The 14,885-nt window shown below is 41.0% G+C and overlaps 1 protein-coding gene across 18 annotated transcripts in view; it reads right to left on the reverse strand.

Annotated features, from left to right (window-relative positions):
* The window catches only part of LOC135502760 (protein scribble homolog), a 112,905-nt gene that overhangs the window by 10,315 nt on the left and 87,705 nt on the right, over positions 1 to 14,885 (reverse strand). For 13 of the 18 annotated variants that reach the window (XM_064795816.1, XM_064795820.1, XM_064795819.1 and 10 more), the window contains 6 exons: positions 6,059 to 6,170; positions 5,531 to 5,590; positions 1,923 to 2,007; positions 1,720 to 1,734; positions 555 to 719; positions 180 to 301 (listed from right to left, as the gene is read on the reverse strand). In XM_064795816.1, coding sequence (XP_064651886.1) covers positions 180 to 301; positions 555 to 719; positions 1,720 to 1,734; positions 1,923 to 2,007; positions 5,531 to 5,590; positions 6,059 to 6,170 — 559 coding nt within the window. The remainder of the gene's footprint in view (positions 1 to 179; positions 302 to 554; positions 720 to 1,719; positions 1,735 to 1,922; positions 2,008 to 5,530; positions 5,591 to 6,058; positions 6,171 to 14,885) is intronic. The other 5 variants (XM_064795832.1, XM_064795827.1, XM_064795821.1 and 2 more) reach the window with 3 other exon arrangements.

A 14,885-nucleotide genomic window follows, 5' to 3' on the forward strand; every position in this document is an offset into this window, starting at 1 on the left:
CCGGTACCCCCCCCAAAAAAGAATCTATCATAAAATCACCTATAACTTTGCTAAACACCTACTGGTAGGCCTACCCCCAAAAAGTGCATCTGATCCAGGGTCTTAGTTTCTACCCCCCTGAACAGTGCTGCCACCCCTTAGTCTAGTTAAACACCCAGCACTTTGATAGCTTTACTTACCACCTATGTCTATATCGACAGCTCCTAGTCGTTCCCTATCACCGTCAGTTTGTTCCGATAATTCCTTGACCTTCGCGATGACTAACTGAGCCTTGATCGCATCCTCCTCTAACGATTTCATCCTGCAATGAAACAAATCAAATTTTGGAGGAAATAGAAAAATATATTTCTTCCTTGATGAGTATTTCCTCCAATTTAGGCCCACACAATCTTTTGTTAGAAAATGGCTTGTCTGTGAATTAATTTTGTCAATTTCGTTTGCCAATGAATTGAACCCTCTTCCCATCCACATTTCAGTGAATACGAATTTGCAGAGACGTATCAAAGGGAGACTGTAGACTTGACTTCGGCAGATTATATTTTGAGCCCACGTACCTTGCTGCCCGCCACTCGGCCCGCTTCTCCGCCTCTCGTACCCGCTCCTCGGGCGTCAAGCTCTTATCACCGCCACCACCAACACTCTCCACGCTAGTCTTCATCTCGTTTGAGCGCCGACGCTCAGCCTTTATAGTCCGAACAGGGGGTCCACTAGGGGTCGCACTGAAAGTAAACAGGACACGCTATGGTAATCCAGGCAATGAACGGTGATTTTCATCCAACTGAAATGCCATGCTGACCTTTGGGGCCAGATTCAACAGTCTTAGACACTAAAAACCTAGCTGCAGTAACCATGTGAATTTCATCCACTTGAAATGCCAAGCTGACCTTTAGGGCCAGATTAACCAGTTTTGGATACTCGAAAATCAAACCTAACTTAAAAACACTGAAATTTTTGCGAGCGTTTTATTTACGCAATCTCTGCAATGCAACAGACAACGCCCAGTATGATTAGATCTTCACCCATCTCAGTGTCAAATAGTTCACCGATTTCCCACCGATCCAATTTCTGATAGCGTCATTCGGAACCATCTATCATTCAAAACGTCTCTCGACTAATATTAGCGTAAAAGAGTGACTCACAGCTGCAAAAAATGCACTCCAGTTCTGCATCATGCAAATATTTGTCGAGCTAGCATGCTAACATGCACCAACATTAAATGGTAGGCTAGTCCCGACATGTTTGTCTAGCAACAAATCAAACGTCTGGGTCCGCTCTGTTGTTTTATCGGGGCACGTTTATCGTGTTTTTTGCTGACTCATCAAGTTTGTCTGGACTGTTGAGGACAGGGATTTCAGGGAGTTTTCTAATCATGTTCTTTCATGCTTGCTGATCCTGCTTTTTGCTTCTCCAATACTTCAACATTTTTAGGTTTGTGGTCCGTTATTTCAGATCTTTGTCACATTTTTAAGGATTTGCGAGTCCACACCAGGCTATCAGTGACAAAATTGATGTCATGTCTCTGTCCTACTGCAATACCCCAGTGACTGACAGCAAGACCTTACAACAGCCATGCTTTTGCTGGTACCCCATTTACATGACAAAACTGTAGAAGACAAACAACACGAGTAGGAAAATTTAACCATGCTTCATAATAAATAAATAAATGGAACAAAAGACTTCAATCAAAACACACAAAGAGATGACAACATCCAAGTTTACCTGCTGTTCATTAAGCTGCAGAAAGATATAATGTATGAATTTAAATAGGAGTGCTTGTGGGTGCAAGACAATTGGGGTGGGCGGTCATAGTATCGAGGAGCAACAGAACATGTCTTTGTCAATTTCACCATTGTGTTGATAGAAGTTGGTTGTTAATCTTCATCTGACATTTGAAATCTCGCCTAAGCGATCATTTTGCTCACCTAGTAAACAATTTATCATACTCCGCGTTGTCTTCATTAAAGTTCTTCATAATCTCCTCTTGTGACATCGATGATAATTTCTTCTCTGAAAAATTGAAAATATTTCCTGAACATCCTGCAAAATACGGTTTGACCTGAAATAAAATTTGCTAAATTATTGCATGGTGAAAGAGAGATTAGAGGCATGATGAATTCTCAAACTATTGATAAGAATAAATCATTATTGTTATGTGAAGTACAAAGATGAGATAACAGGAGACTTTTTGCAAAATTTGGCAAAACAATCGGCTCGCTAATGTTCTCCATCCAATCTCATCAATATTTCAAACGGTTCCCCACTAAGACTCTTATGAGATTCTGCGGGGTTATGTTCAGATAAATTTCACTGCTTTCCCAAGGGTTCCCTGATAACATTGTTACAAAGAGAATATTAGTATAATGGAATTCACCCTTGGGGGAACATCCGATATCAGACAGAGGACCTAAATGTGGAAGTTGTGTCTGAACGAAAACATCTTCAACAGGTGCAATGTGGCACCCTTCTACCAAGTAAAGAATAAGAATAAGATAAGAATAGTTTTTTTTCATACAAATTCCCTAGCCTACAAATGATGTTCATGGTTCCGTGGATTTATGATGCTGTGTTCGGAGAAAGGTCATTGTTTTCCCGAGGGTCATTAGATAACGTTGGTACATCGAGAATATCGGTGGAATTCTCCCTCTAGGGGCAACAGAAACGAGATAAGCTGATGATATGGAAGTGGTGTCTGCACTGAAACATTTTCAACAGGTGCAGTGTCATCCTTCTCCGGTGTTTCCGAGTAGAGCTTTTTTTTCCACACAAATCCCCTACCCTATTAAGGTGTTCATGATTCTGAGGTTTATAACCTCGTGTTCGGAGAAAGGTCATTGACTTCGAGAGGTTTCCATGATAAAGTTTTGACAAAGAGAATATTAGTATGATGAAATTCACCCAAGGGGATCACACGAACGTCGAATATCAGAGGAGCTGAATATGGAAGTCGAATCTGCACTGAGACATCAATGTGCTTTCACATCACATGAAAGATTTTACAATGGGGTACTTCTACTGCGGTTGCTGTTTATTTCTGGATAAGGCAATCAGGAGTGGGAAGACACTCCCGTTAGGCCTTTGAAAGATGAAAACGAAGCTTTGTTCCACCACATGAAAACTTTTCCGTTGGTTCTGAGCCAACTCTAAGACATGCTCATCTCCACTCGACCCCCATCCCCATCCATCTTATATTCTGGCAAATTGAAGGAACCAGGTGCAGTCCCAAGGGGCGAGGCCCAACAGATGCACGCCCGTTCTTATATTGTGAAATCTGACGATGAAATAGTGGAATACGCCAGGAATTTTGATGAGAAATGCAGAGCACACCCCCTCTTTTTCGGCTCCAGGATCCGCCCCAAGGAACAATTTTTAATATGATCATCCCTTCTTGAAAAACTTGTATTGGACTGGTAACTATGATTGCCACCTTTTGGCAATAAGCCCCAAATAGCCACAAGATTGTCATCTTGATGATCAAGTTGTGTTGAAAATACGCCCTGGGTTGGATCCCAGCGAGAACCGAGGATTGTATATATGGATAAACCCGCATGGCTTCGGAGGGACTAAAATTGTTTGCCCTTCACAGTCCTTCCCCACCCACACCTATTAGGAAAATGTCATCTCCTCAGGTCTTGCTTTTATGAAAATATTCCATGATTCTGTAACCATGACAATTAGCCCCGCTACATTTTAATTGTTAACGCTAACTTACTATCGTGACGAAATGGTATCATCTAGAAGCAGGAGTTGCCATTGTCATGTTGAGTAGATTACAGTGGCTGTTTTCTGTCGGCTGGATGATTCTGGTCCCATTGCATGCTGGGAGCTACTCAATCAAACCAATACGAGACGAATACACTTTTTAACCCCATTTTTGACTTGAGATATATCTTGTCCCGATATTCACTGCACACATCGTGCCCATGACAAGGACTTACATAAAGGACTGACTGCAGCTGTAGGATGTCATTATACTGTGTGTTCCCACCCATGGTGGGACTCACAAGATCGAGACAAGTCAAGAAAGAACAGACAACAGTCCCTTTAACAACTCTAGCTAATCTCACTTGGGAACACGGCAAAGTACCCTTCTTTCAACTCAAGCTAAAAATGCCCATAGCATCTTTATAAAATACCTTTGTCGATTTCTTTTCCATGGGATCATATCCGTGACATGGAAAGCTACTTAGTGTCGCCTCCTTTCAATAAGAATACGTATCCTGTGGCGAGATGGTAATTGGATTCGGTTCTGGCTGTCAAGGATGTGGTCAATAGAACTTGGTCAAGGTCGGTCAATGAGCAACTGGTATGACACAAGCAGGATTGCGAGTTAAGGCGTTGCACAAAGCACAATACAGAAGGTTGTGTTTTCATGTGCTAGTATAAGTTGACACAGAAAAGATTATATACTTATGATTTTTAATGCCTTTCAAAATATCAATATTCCATTTATCAAACGTCTGCCAGATGAAATCAAACAAATTGGAACAAGGTATTGATCCTAGCTACATCTGGTAGAAATTCTGTAATCAAAAGTTGATAATCTTTTTTTAGTGACACCTAGTATGATCTTTTTTCCATGGTAGGCTGACTGCATGCAACCTTTGTGAGACAACTAAGGCCCATCCATGCTTTTTTGCGCACATTTGACAAATTTGACAAATGATAATCCAAGCTTTGTACTTCACTGAACAACAATTTACCAAAATCAACAATTATCCTTTAAAAGATACATGCTAGACATCATTGGGTAGTTTATGAATGATACCCACACAACTCTAAATGGTGTGAAACCAGCCTTGACAAAAGTGGCAACATCCTATTCTCAAATGCCTGGGCTCAAATGCAGGATAACCCTAATAATCCATGTCGCTACATCATGAAGCATTTCATAATCAGCGAGGAGAGGAAGTGTGTAAAAGACCATGGCATCAAGGATGGAGGTATCAAATACAGAAGGTTATCAATGATATGTGATAACGGCAATTTGTATGAAATATGCAAATTTGCCCGTTTCATGATCAGCGCCCATAGTCTGTGACCTCCATTGTGGAGCAAGAAGGCCAACAAATATGTTTCCGAAAAAAAGCCAGTTGTGACATCAAAATCAAAATCAAAAGATAACAGAGGCTCATACCATCTCTGAATAGTAATTTAAATTTTTGGTTTGAACAAAGATGATGAAGAGAAGTTCATCTAAATAACAGACCTTCCCACGATTGTTCAGTATTGAGAATCTTTATGATGAAGAAACATCTCAGATATAAGCCTTCCCACGTTTTCTTAGTATTGAGCTTTTATAGATTTAAGTTCTGACAGATCAATCGGAACAAATTAGGTTTTAGGTCTCAAGAAGTTATAAAGCAGACAAAGGTTAAGTTCGATGAATCCAACTCACATTGGGACAGACGACAGGTATTGACACATCATCCACAACTGTGTTAGAATACCGAATGTCATCATCAAAAACATCGCACTCCAGGCCACACAGGAAGCCGTATTTACATTTTAACAACGCACACAACAATCCTACCTTCTGCCTCCTTCATTTTGGCCACCTCGTCCGCAGACAGATATGAAAATTTCCTTCTTCCTGCGAAAAGACAAGTTACGACAAAGCGATGTTTATGTGGTCAATAACAGGCGTGTTTCAAAACGCAGTAATGGAAACTGGACCGCTTGGATTGATACATTTATCAGATTTCGATTATTAGCAAATTTTGGGCAGCATCAAAGTTCAGTTCTGTCAGGATCTGCGGCCATAGCGAAGGGCCTTTTTGGGCTCCACTAATAGGAGAGCCGATTGGAGATGCCACCAATGGAAGATCAGTTTGGCGCTCCACCAACAGAAGAGCAGATTGGCGAGCCAATAGTGGCACAGAACTGGAAAGAGGCAAATTTCAAAACATTTTCAGATATTCATGAAATTAGGATTGATCCAAACATTAAAAAAAATCTTTTGTTCAAATAATTTCCAAAATATTTTGAAGTCCAGAATCCATTACAATAAAATAGACAACCAGAATCGAGGGTAAATATCACGTTGCCTCAGCAACCTCACCTCCTTCCTTCGGCTTTTCATCTTGCTGTTCTTGAATTTCTTTTTCAAAATATTTTTTCTTTTCGCTAAATGTCAACTTCTCGTTGCCCTCTGCGTCGAACATTGCGGGATTCTAAAAATAGAAACAAATGAAAATTAAATTCAGTGGCGATGAAAGAACACTTCCGAGAATAGCAACGGTTTTAAAAGCAGCTCTTAGCAGCAGTTCATTGGACTGCTTCTCTTAGCTCTCGGCCCTTGAATGAAGCGGAGTTTGTCTGTTGCATTGAAATTCTGTAAGGAAATGTGTACGACATAAATTTAAAAAAAAAAATGTTGAGTATGTAAATGTAATGTTTGGGGGTTGGGAAGACCCACCCCCTAACTCTTATGAAAGCTTTGAACTTGACCATAACACTTTTGGAACACACCAGGAATTTTGATGAGAAATGCAGGGCACGCCTGGTCCTTTTGAGCTCCTGGATTCGCCCCTGACAAACAGGAAAGGGTTATGATGTCCATCACCCCTTCTATGATTCACCAAGTGTTATAGTGTGTCATGGAGTAATTCCTCATTAATTCCATAAGCCCTGTCTACTGTCGGCTAATTACGTGCTGCATCTGTTTAAAATATGGTTGCAGCCTCCTCATAGATTTCAGAGAGAGACTCTGATGAATCTGGCTTGATCTGGTCATATCATCTCTTCAGACTCAAGACGAGAATTACCAGATTTAGAAGGTATTTGTGGATTTTCTGGTCGTAAGTTGAAATATCGGAATATGAGGGCAATTTTGGACAGACATGAGATAGATATGGCATGCTTGATGTTATCAGAATTTCCAAATCATCTAGCTTTCCTGTGATTTTGCTCGAAGATTTGAAAGCAGATTCTGCTCGTGTTCTGTCCCTGCTACCAGTGGTTCAAACTTTCTATTCCATGTATTCCCGCCAAAAGATGCGGTTAAGCTGCGTACAGCTAAATTAAACTGGATTATGGCTGGAGCATTTTTGGTGCATCCTATACATATGGATATCTGATGACGTCATGGCTAATTTGTAAACATCATACGCGCACACTCTCATATCTCTTCAACATGGTTTTCATTTATAAAAGTCGCGAAAAGTGTTCTGTTTCGTTTAAAAAATAAAAATCGAGAACATTATATTTTTTTCTAAGAAATTTTTCCGAATTGCAAATGATAAAACAGTGTGAAAGTTAAGCGGTAAACAGTATATTTCCTGATTAATGCAACAGAGAAATCTCGAAAGGCTCAGATAGGGTGTGTTGGTGAATCATCAGACATGACCGGATCATGTCAGGATCCAGACGCCATCTGTCACACCCCGGGATGATTCCGACCATATCTAACTGATGATGACATTAAATGTATGCTTAATGTCTAATGATATGTACTAATTAGGTTGCAATTAATTCATCAAGATACGGAATGAGTCAAAATGAGTGAGATCTTGCACATCTCACGAATTACAAATCACGAACATTTTCATCCAGAGCAACTCGACTTCCACTTTGCGGTCAGTTGTGGCCAGTATTACGTTTTTGAAGGTGATGGACATTCATGCGTCTGCCCTTGTTGAAAAACAGGCAATGTTACAATGTAAACAGATTCAGCCAGTTTGTTGCAACGAATCCTTAATTCGCTGCGTCTAGAGAGTTCAGTGGATTGGTAAAAGAATCTTGCTGTTCTGGGGACATGTGATAGAGAGGACAACTCTCTTTGGCAGCATAGATTTCCTTTAATATCATTCTAAAGTAGCCTGTCCGAAGGAAACCAGTCCAATTTGTCAGCCTACAACTCCACCACACTGATTTCTGAGGTATCACCAAACGGATATACAAACCAACCCTGACATCAGTTTTTCTCATAAATTTTCAAATCCGTCAGCCAAACTCCACCCCACATCATTGATTTCTGAGCTATATACCACCAGGCGGATATAAAAAAGCCCCCTGACATATGCACCCTACAGTTTTCTTCATAAATTCTCAAATTTGTCAGCTTTCAATTCCATCCCACATCACTTATTTCCGAGGTACCAACAGACGGGTGTACTAACGACCCCTGACATATGCACTCCAGTCAATCTTCCTTCTAAGTGTCTATCTTCTAAAGAAAGCAAATATCGATTCGTTGACTAAATTAGATGGCTTGTATACAAAAACTCCACAGCTAGACGGCTGGTCGATGGCACGACTGGAGCGGAAGGGAGTGAAAATGAGTGTTTTGGCTTTATAAAGTCAAGGGTCATGTTTGTGTCAGTGGATGCATTGCGTGATGTATAGAAACTTGTGGATGTCATCTTTTTAGCAACCCGCTTCGTAACCCTATTGGATATTTGCCGGAGGTATGTAGTCCACTATAGGCTACTGTCCACCTGTGTGGGATCTTTCACTTTCCCTGGCATAGAAACTGAGGTACAAGGGACCACAGCGTCTAGTCTCAGACCCTCATAAACTTATCTCATACTGAGATGAACAATGACCCATCACAGCAAAACAAGGTGCATGTCGCGCAGAAGATGAGCCTAAACGACATCAGGAAAAAATGGAAGAAACTGATGTAATCAGATTGAACCACCAGGGCCATCTCACCCTGCCAAGCTAAGAGCAACATGTGCCTCTCCCCCATCATCCCATTTGAATATTTCTCATCACCAGAACATTCCTACATCATTTTTTTTCAACAAAAGCATCTTACAAGATAATCTCGATGAGTTAACCTCTGACCTCATCAGACTGTCTTCACCACTGTCACTCGATAACACGCCAGCCGACTGTGTGAAAAAATCAATAGCCATGGTAGCTGACCGCGGGAAATATACGCAGTGCTAACGCTGTGCATAATTTCAACAGTGTGTCATCGTTGCATCCCACGACAGGACTGTAATTAGTTTTCACTCTATCGTTGCTGTCAAACTCGATTATTAGTTTGATGGGGAAGCGCGTTGACACAAAATCCCCCAGTTGGCGAGATCATGAAATTGAATTTGCATTCAGCTTGTTGATTTAGTTTTTATAATAGTTTTTCGATGGAATCCCATCTGGATGCAGATTGAGTCATTGGTGATGTGAAAAGTACATTCTGTTCATAGCAGAACGTACCAGGATAAAGATCACGACTGCTACAGTTATGTCCCAAGTAATGTTCCTTGTTGCATCCCTCATTTGCTTATAGGCTGATATCAACCATGAAATCAAATTCTATCAGCCCAATACCATCACTGTACAAGTACACAAAATACTGGAACACAGCCATTTTTGCGGTTTACAGACAAATCGATGTTGTCATCCAGCTAAGTGAGTCCTTTGAATGCCACGATACTTGGCATTTATGGAAAGTGTGATCGATATACGAGATCATGTGAGATTTGGAGGGATGGGAAATACATCGTAGAATGTGATATATGGATTGGAGTGTGATCTGGCTGAAGGGCTGCTTGAGAGGTACCAAACTTGTAATTTATGGAAAGTGCTTAGATCGATAGATCTTGGATATGCCAGATTATAGATTATAGTGATTTGAGTGCCTGCAGATGCATAAAGAGTATGTTCTATGAGATGGTTTACGGAATTGGTACTGAAATTGGAAGTATTGGTGGTCACACCAAACACCGTAAGGGTGGAGCTACAATGTTGGCCAAAATTGAGGCAAAGCAGCCAATGTTTTACATGCTTTAGTTGAATTACACTTTTACCTAAATAGTATTTGTTGAGAGAACCAATACTGATGACATTGTGGTATCAATTTCAATTCTTGATAACCTCACACCGGATATATTTCAGGCATAATCTGCTGAGAATCTGCTTTGACACATTCTATACCATTTGGAGAGGTCATGGCAGTCCCACTAAAACGTATGTGATCAAAACGAGGCTAATGCATAAACCATTACAAAAATGAAACATTGTAACCTAGGTGTTTTAGAGTTATCAAAAGATGTGTGTAATATATCATATATAACGTTAGTAGTTTCAACACCAAATGTTTACACCCATGTTAAACAGTCCAAACCCACGGGAAATAGAAGCGTGATTATCAAGGCAAGTCTTGTTGCTCTACATCCAATTGGTGAATCGCCGAGGGTAATAGTATGATAAATAATATGCTAATAGAGGTAAGGGTGGGAATGGAAATGATATTACTGAATCAATATTAGTCGGGTGGATATGATACAGCTACAAGAGGCAGGCATATTCTATTGGATATTGTATGCAGTGTCCAAAATCATAACAACTTCGGCTCGGATATTGAAAATCTCAAGAAGAAATAAATTGGTTGTTGCTGGTATGGTGTAGTGGCCAAACGAATCTGCTAGCAAAACACTTATACTGGTGTACCCTTTAAGGGTTCATATACAGAGGTCTGCTCATATACTAGAAAGTGACTCGCCAAAGGTCACAAGCAATATGGGTCAACATAAGATTCTAACCTACAACTGATATTCACATGGTTACAATAGATAAGCTACCCGAGACAGCTAAATAAAAGCCCATGCATTTCCTTTTATATCTATCCTTTGTAACTGATTTCCCTAATAAACTTAACCAATATCTCGGTATATCGTCCTCAAAGAAACTCGGTCGGTTAAACATGATTATGAAGATTACTAAAGGAATATTATTAAGATTACTGAGAGGATCATCACTCTTTGATGCTCAGTCTGCCTCTATCGGAAACAGAAATAGCCCATCTTTGATGTATGTTGCTGTTTATTCTTCCTTGTATCGAAAGATTAACCCAACGAGGACAAATCCTGACCTGAGTTGAATAGCAAATACCTCCAACATTGTCTTAAGTTGTCAGACGCAGACTCGCAGCACAAACATGCAATGAGGGCTATTTCCCCAATCTGATTCCAAGGGCATCGATTTCACCCCTTTAATCTTTCACGAGTGCCTGAAACCTGGATATAGCAACAAAACCCAAAGGTCCAGCCATGAGACCCAGATGTTTGGCAAAAAATTCGGACATTTGGGTATGGAACTTAGATGTCTGGCCATGAGACCCAGATTTGGATATTTGACAATGGAAACCAGATGTTTGTGAGACCCAGATATCCTGCAAAAGTTTGGATATTTGGCCGTGGAACTGAGATATCTGGCCGTGACACACAAATGTCTGGCAAAAAGTTGTGATATCTGGCTATGGAATCCAAATGTCTGGCAAAAAATCTGGCGGTCTGACGATGAAATTAAATGTCCACAAATCTAACCAGGATACAAGGCAAGCAAACCGGATACCTTTGAATGACCATCCATTCAAATCAAACCATAGATTTGTAATTGTAGGAAATGATCACCCAAGGCTTCTTAGTTAATATCAAGAATCAATTCGTTGGCTTCAGACAGAAACCAGAGAAGACAATTTCACAAACGTCTCGATAGAATGGTTACCATAGTCACACGAGCGTCATGAATTTCCTTGCACTCTTAACGCTTTCAAGATTTCATTCATAGGAGGTGATTAGGCGGCGTTTATCTGCTTAGCAAACACTTCCAGCGTGTTGGAATATGGAAAGGATTAGAGTGTTGACACCATCAACTGGTGAAGGACAGAGCATTATTTGGAGATTGGGTCAAGATTCCCCCAGAAACCAACCCCACCATAAAGGCAGCTGCTGCAACTTCTTTTGATTAAGGTCTATACTGTACAATTACTTTCTCAAACAAGTCAAAGCACTTTACAATCTTTACGCCGCCTAGTCCCAAAACATTTCTATAGAAACCAAGGAGACCAGATGCTGTGCGACACTCGGCCATGTCAGGCAGATGAAAGCACCGAGGGACACTGGACTGGGCCTCGAACTTACAACCTTCCAATCACAAGTCAGACTCTTTCACTGTACCAAAGCGCTTCCTAATGTGCAGAAGCCGATTTTCTCCACTCCACATCTGTGAGGAAACCATTACACAGTTGTGGCTATGGTTACCAACTGATCAGGGCGCTGGGGTCAGATTGATATGCGTTGATAAGGCAATTTAATCCATCATCGGGGCTGTAAAGACATTGAGTCAATAATTGCACCCACCAACCTCATTGTGGAGACTCTGAACGACTAGCTGCAATTCACAAAACTCTTCTGTGGGTGTTGGCAGCTGAAGCTTGGACAAATCACCACAAATGCATAACGAGCAAACAATTTCCAGTGTGTGGGTCCTGAGGAGGGCTTTGGAGGCGGAATCTCTCAACATCCCTCAAGAGGACCTCCCACTTGATCTATTCCCTTGTAAGGGGGTAGGGAGGGCTACGGAGACAGAATTATTGCAATTTCAACCACACCACCCCCTCCAGAGGACCCCTACTTGATACTTAGTTCTCCTTCAAAGGGAACATGGAAAAGGCTTGGGCACAGAATTATGTAAGTAAGTAATATTAAATTTGTAAGGCACTGTTTCAACTTAGAATATAAATATTCAAGAGTACCCCCCACTTGTCAGTCCACTGTGTAAAGTGTCTCCTGAATAGGTAAGTTTTCAGAGCCTTTCGGAATTGGCCAGAATGTCCCTCTGACGTATGCTATGGCCTGGACTATTCTAGAGCACTGGAGCTGCAACCTGGAACGCCTTTGCACCAAAGTTCGCGCCTTGAACCTAGGTGTGGAGAGGATCTTTTCAGTAGACCTTAGATCACGTGTTGGGTGATGCATATACACCAGCCTATCTCAACGAAATTGAAATTACACCAGCACAACCAACCCGTATTTGATCTAATGAGCCGGCATTGTAACAATGCTATATAAGGAAACCAGACCAAAACCTCCCGCGTCACAGGAGAAATTACAAATGCTTGTACCTGATCAAAGGGACTGGTTGCTAGGCAACCGTTGCCGTCGACATCTACAGCATCAGCACAGAGATTAACAACGTGTGTGGCGGGATACATGTCTCATTAAGCAGCTGATCTCTTAAATTTGGATTGATGCAACCGCAGAGAGGGTGATTAAGAGTAAACATAACATGGTATCAGGACAGAGAAATGGATGGCTGGTATGGCAAGGTTCTGACTTTAGTAGCTGCTCCTATAGACGGGAGTAGAGGGGCTAATTTGGCCATCTTCAGGTGACTAATATACACAGTAAGGGCCCTGGGTCATGTCAGATTTAGCACTAAATGAATTCCTTGTACAAACGTGAATCATTTCGACGTACTGTGAGATGTGAGAGACCCCTATTGGCGACTTTGTATAACTTTTTCGTGCCTGCCTAGCTGCTGCCTATATTGTCCCTTTTTGACATCCCGAAAGATTCTGAGATGACGAAGCACTTTGAGCAAGGACCAGTCCTCAGAAAACTTCAACCTTATATAAGAAAGCAAACTTTTAGTTTTGACTTTTGATACCGATTTCAACACATGGATTTTTCCTATTGTTGTTATCATTCGATTTCATGACATATGGAATGCCCTTTAGGAATGTGACCTTTCTCAATGATAACTTTAAGCCAGTATGCTACCAGCATTGTTACTTTATCAGTGACTCACAAAATATACCAATATGTCTTTCTCAATACTAGGCATTATTCTGATGAAATTAAATGTCACAGCTATTTAACCTCTCTTTTGAATGGGCCCAGCTTCATATTTATCTATCAAATCAATCAGATTTATTTACTTAATCGAGAAAGACGCCTAGGCCTCAAGGTTTAACCAGTTAAACAGAACAAACAATGATATAAGAGGACACACATTTAGGTTTTTTCGGGCAATTACCAAAGATCAGCTCACAAAGGGAGACAACTTATATCTATCAATTCTTCACACGATCTTGTCTTCTCTGCTTCCGGATGCAACACCTGCGACTAAGTTCACAACGTCTCCATATTTATTATTCAGGATTACCTTTGCTGAATGATAAATTGTTACGAGCAGAAAAACAACGATTCGACTTTCACTTCGAACAGTTTGTCACACGACATGCTCACAAAGGGGGAGATCAGATACCTATCAATTATTCACACTATCTGGTCTTCTTTGTTTCCGGAAGCAACATCTGCTGCTGAGTTCATATAAGAGTCTAGGCCGGGTTCTTCAAAGCTCTGCCTCTACTAACAGTGGTTTGGCAACCACAAAGCACCGCTATCTTAGCGTGCCACCAAGTTTGCTTCTTTAGAGTTAGCTGTCGCAATGCTACCATTAATCTCAAGGGCTCGGCTATGGGGTTCTGCCAAGGGTTCCGCTAAGTTTAGTAGCGTCCGCTAAAACTCACGGGTTGCTGAACTAACCAGGCTTTGAACAACCAGGCCCTCAACACTGAATTCGTTTTGGGTGCACACGGACGATTGTTGTCAGACAACTGCCACTGTATTTCTGTTGGAGCTTATCATCAAATGACGAAAATGTGGTATAGAATCTTCTTTGATCGCCATTCGAGACGTCTGGCCTGTTCGGATATCCGTGGTAGAAATGAGCACAGAGGACCGAGGGATCCCTACGACACTCTACAATTCCTGGAGAAGACCTTGCTATGACATGATCAGCTTGAGACGGGTGGTCTTCAAGATGATTGCTTAGGGGGGGCCTTCTTTTTGAGAAGACTGAAGAAAACTTCTCCCCTTGCCAGATAACTGTCCGCTATTTTTAACACGGGTGTTTGTTTTTCGCAGATTTTGGGAATAATTTAGATTCTACTCAGATTTTTCCAAAAATATTTTTTGTTATGGAAAGAGAAAGGAATTTTATAATCTGTGTCAAAAAAATTGTGCAAAGCTTATTTTTTCAAAAGCATTTTCCTGTATTGCAAAAATCAAGAGGCCCTAAAATGTTGTGGTTCTCATACATAGTACAAGAGAACGTATCTTACAAACATCTACCCGATAAGTGAGTTTTTC

The sequence above is a fragment of the Lineus longissimus genome, chromosome 19 (assembly GCF_910592395.1).
Source record: "Lineus longissimus chromosome 19, tnLinLong1.2, whole genome shotgun sequence".
Lineage (NCBI taxonomy): Eukaryota > Metazoa > Nemertea > Pilidiophora > Heteronemertea > Lineidae > Lineus > Lineus longissimus.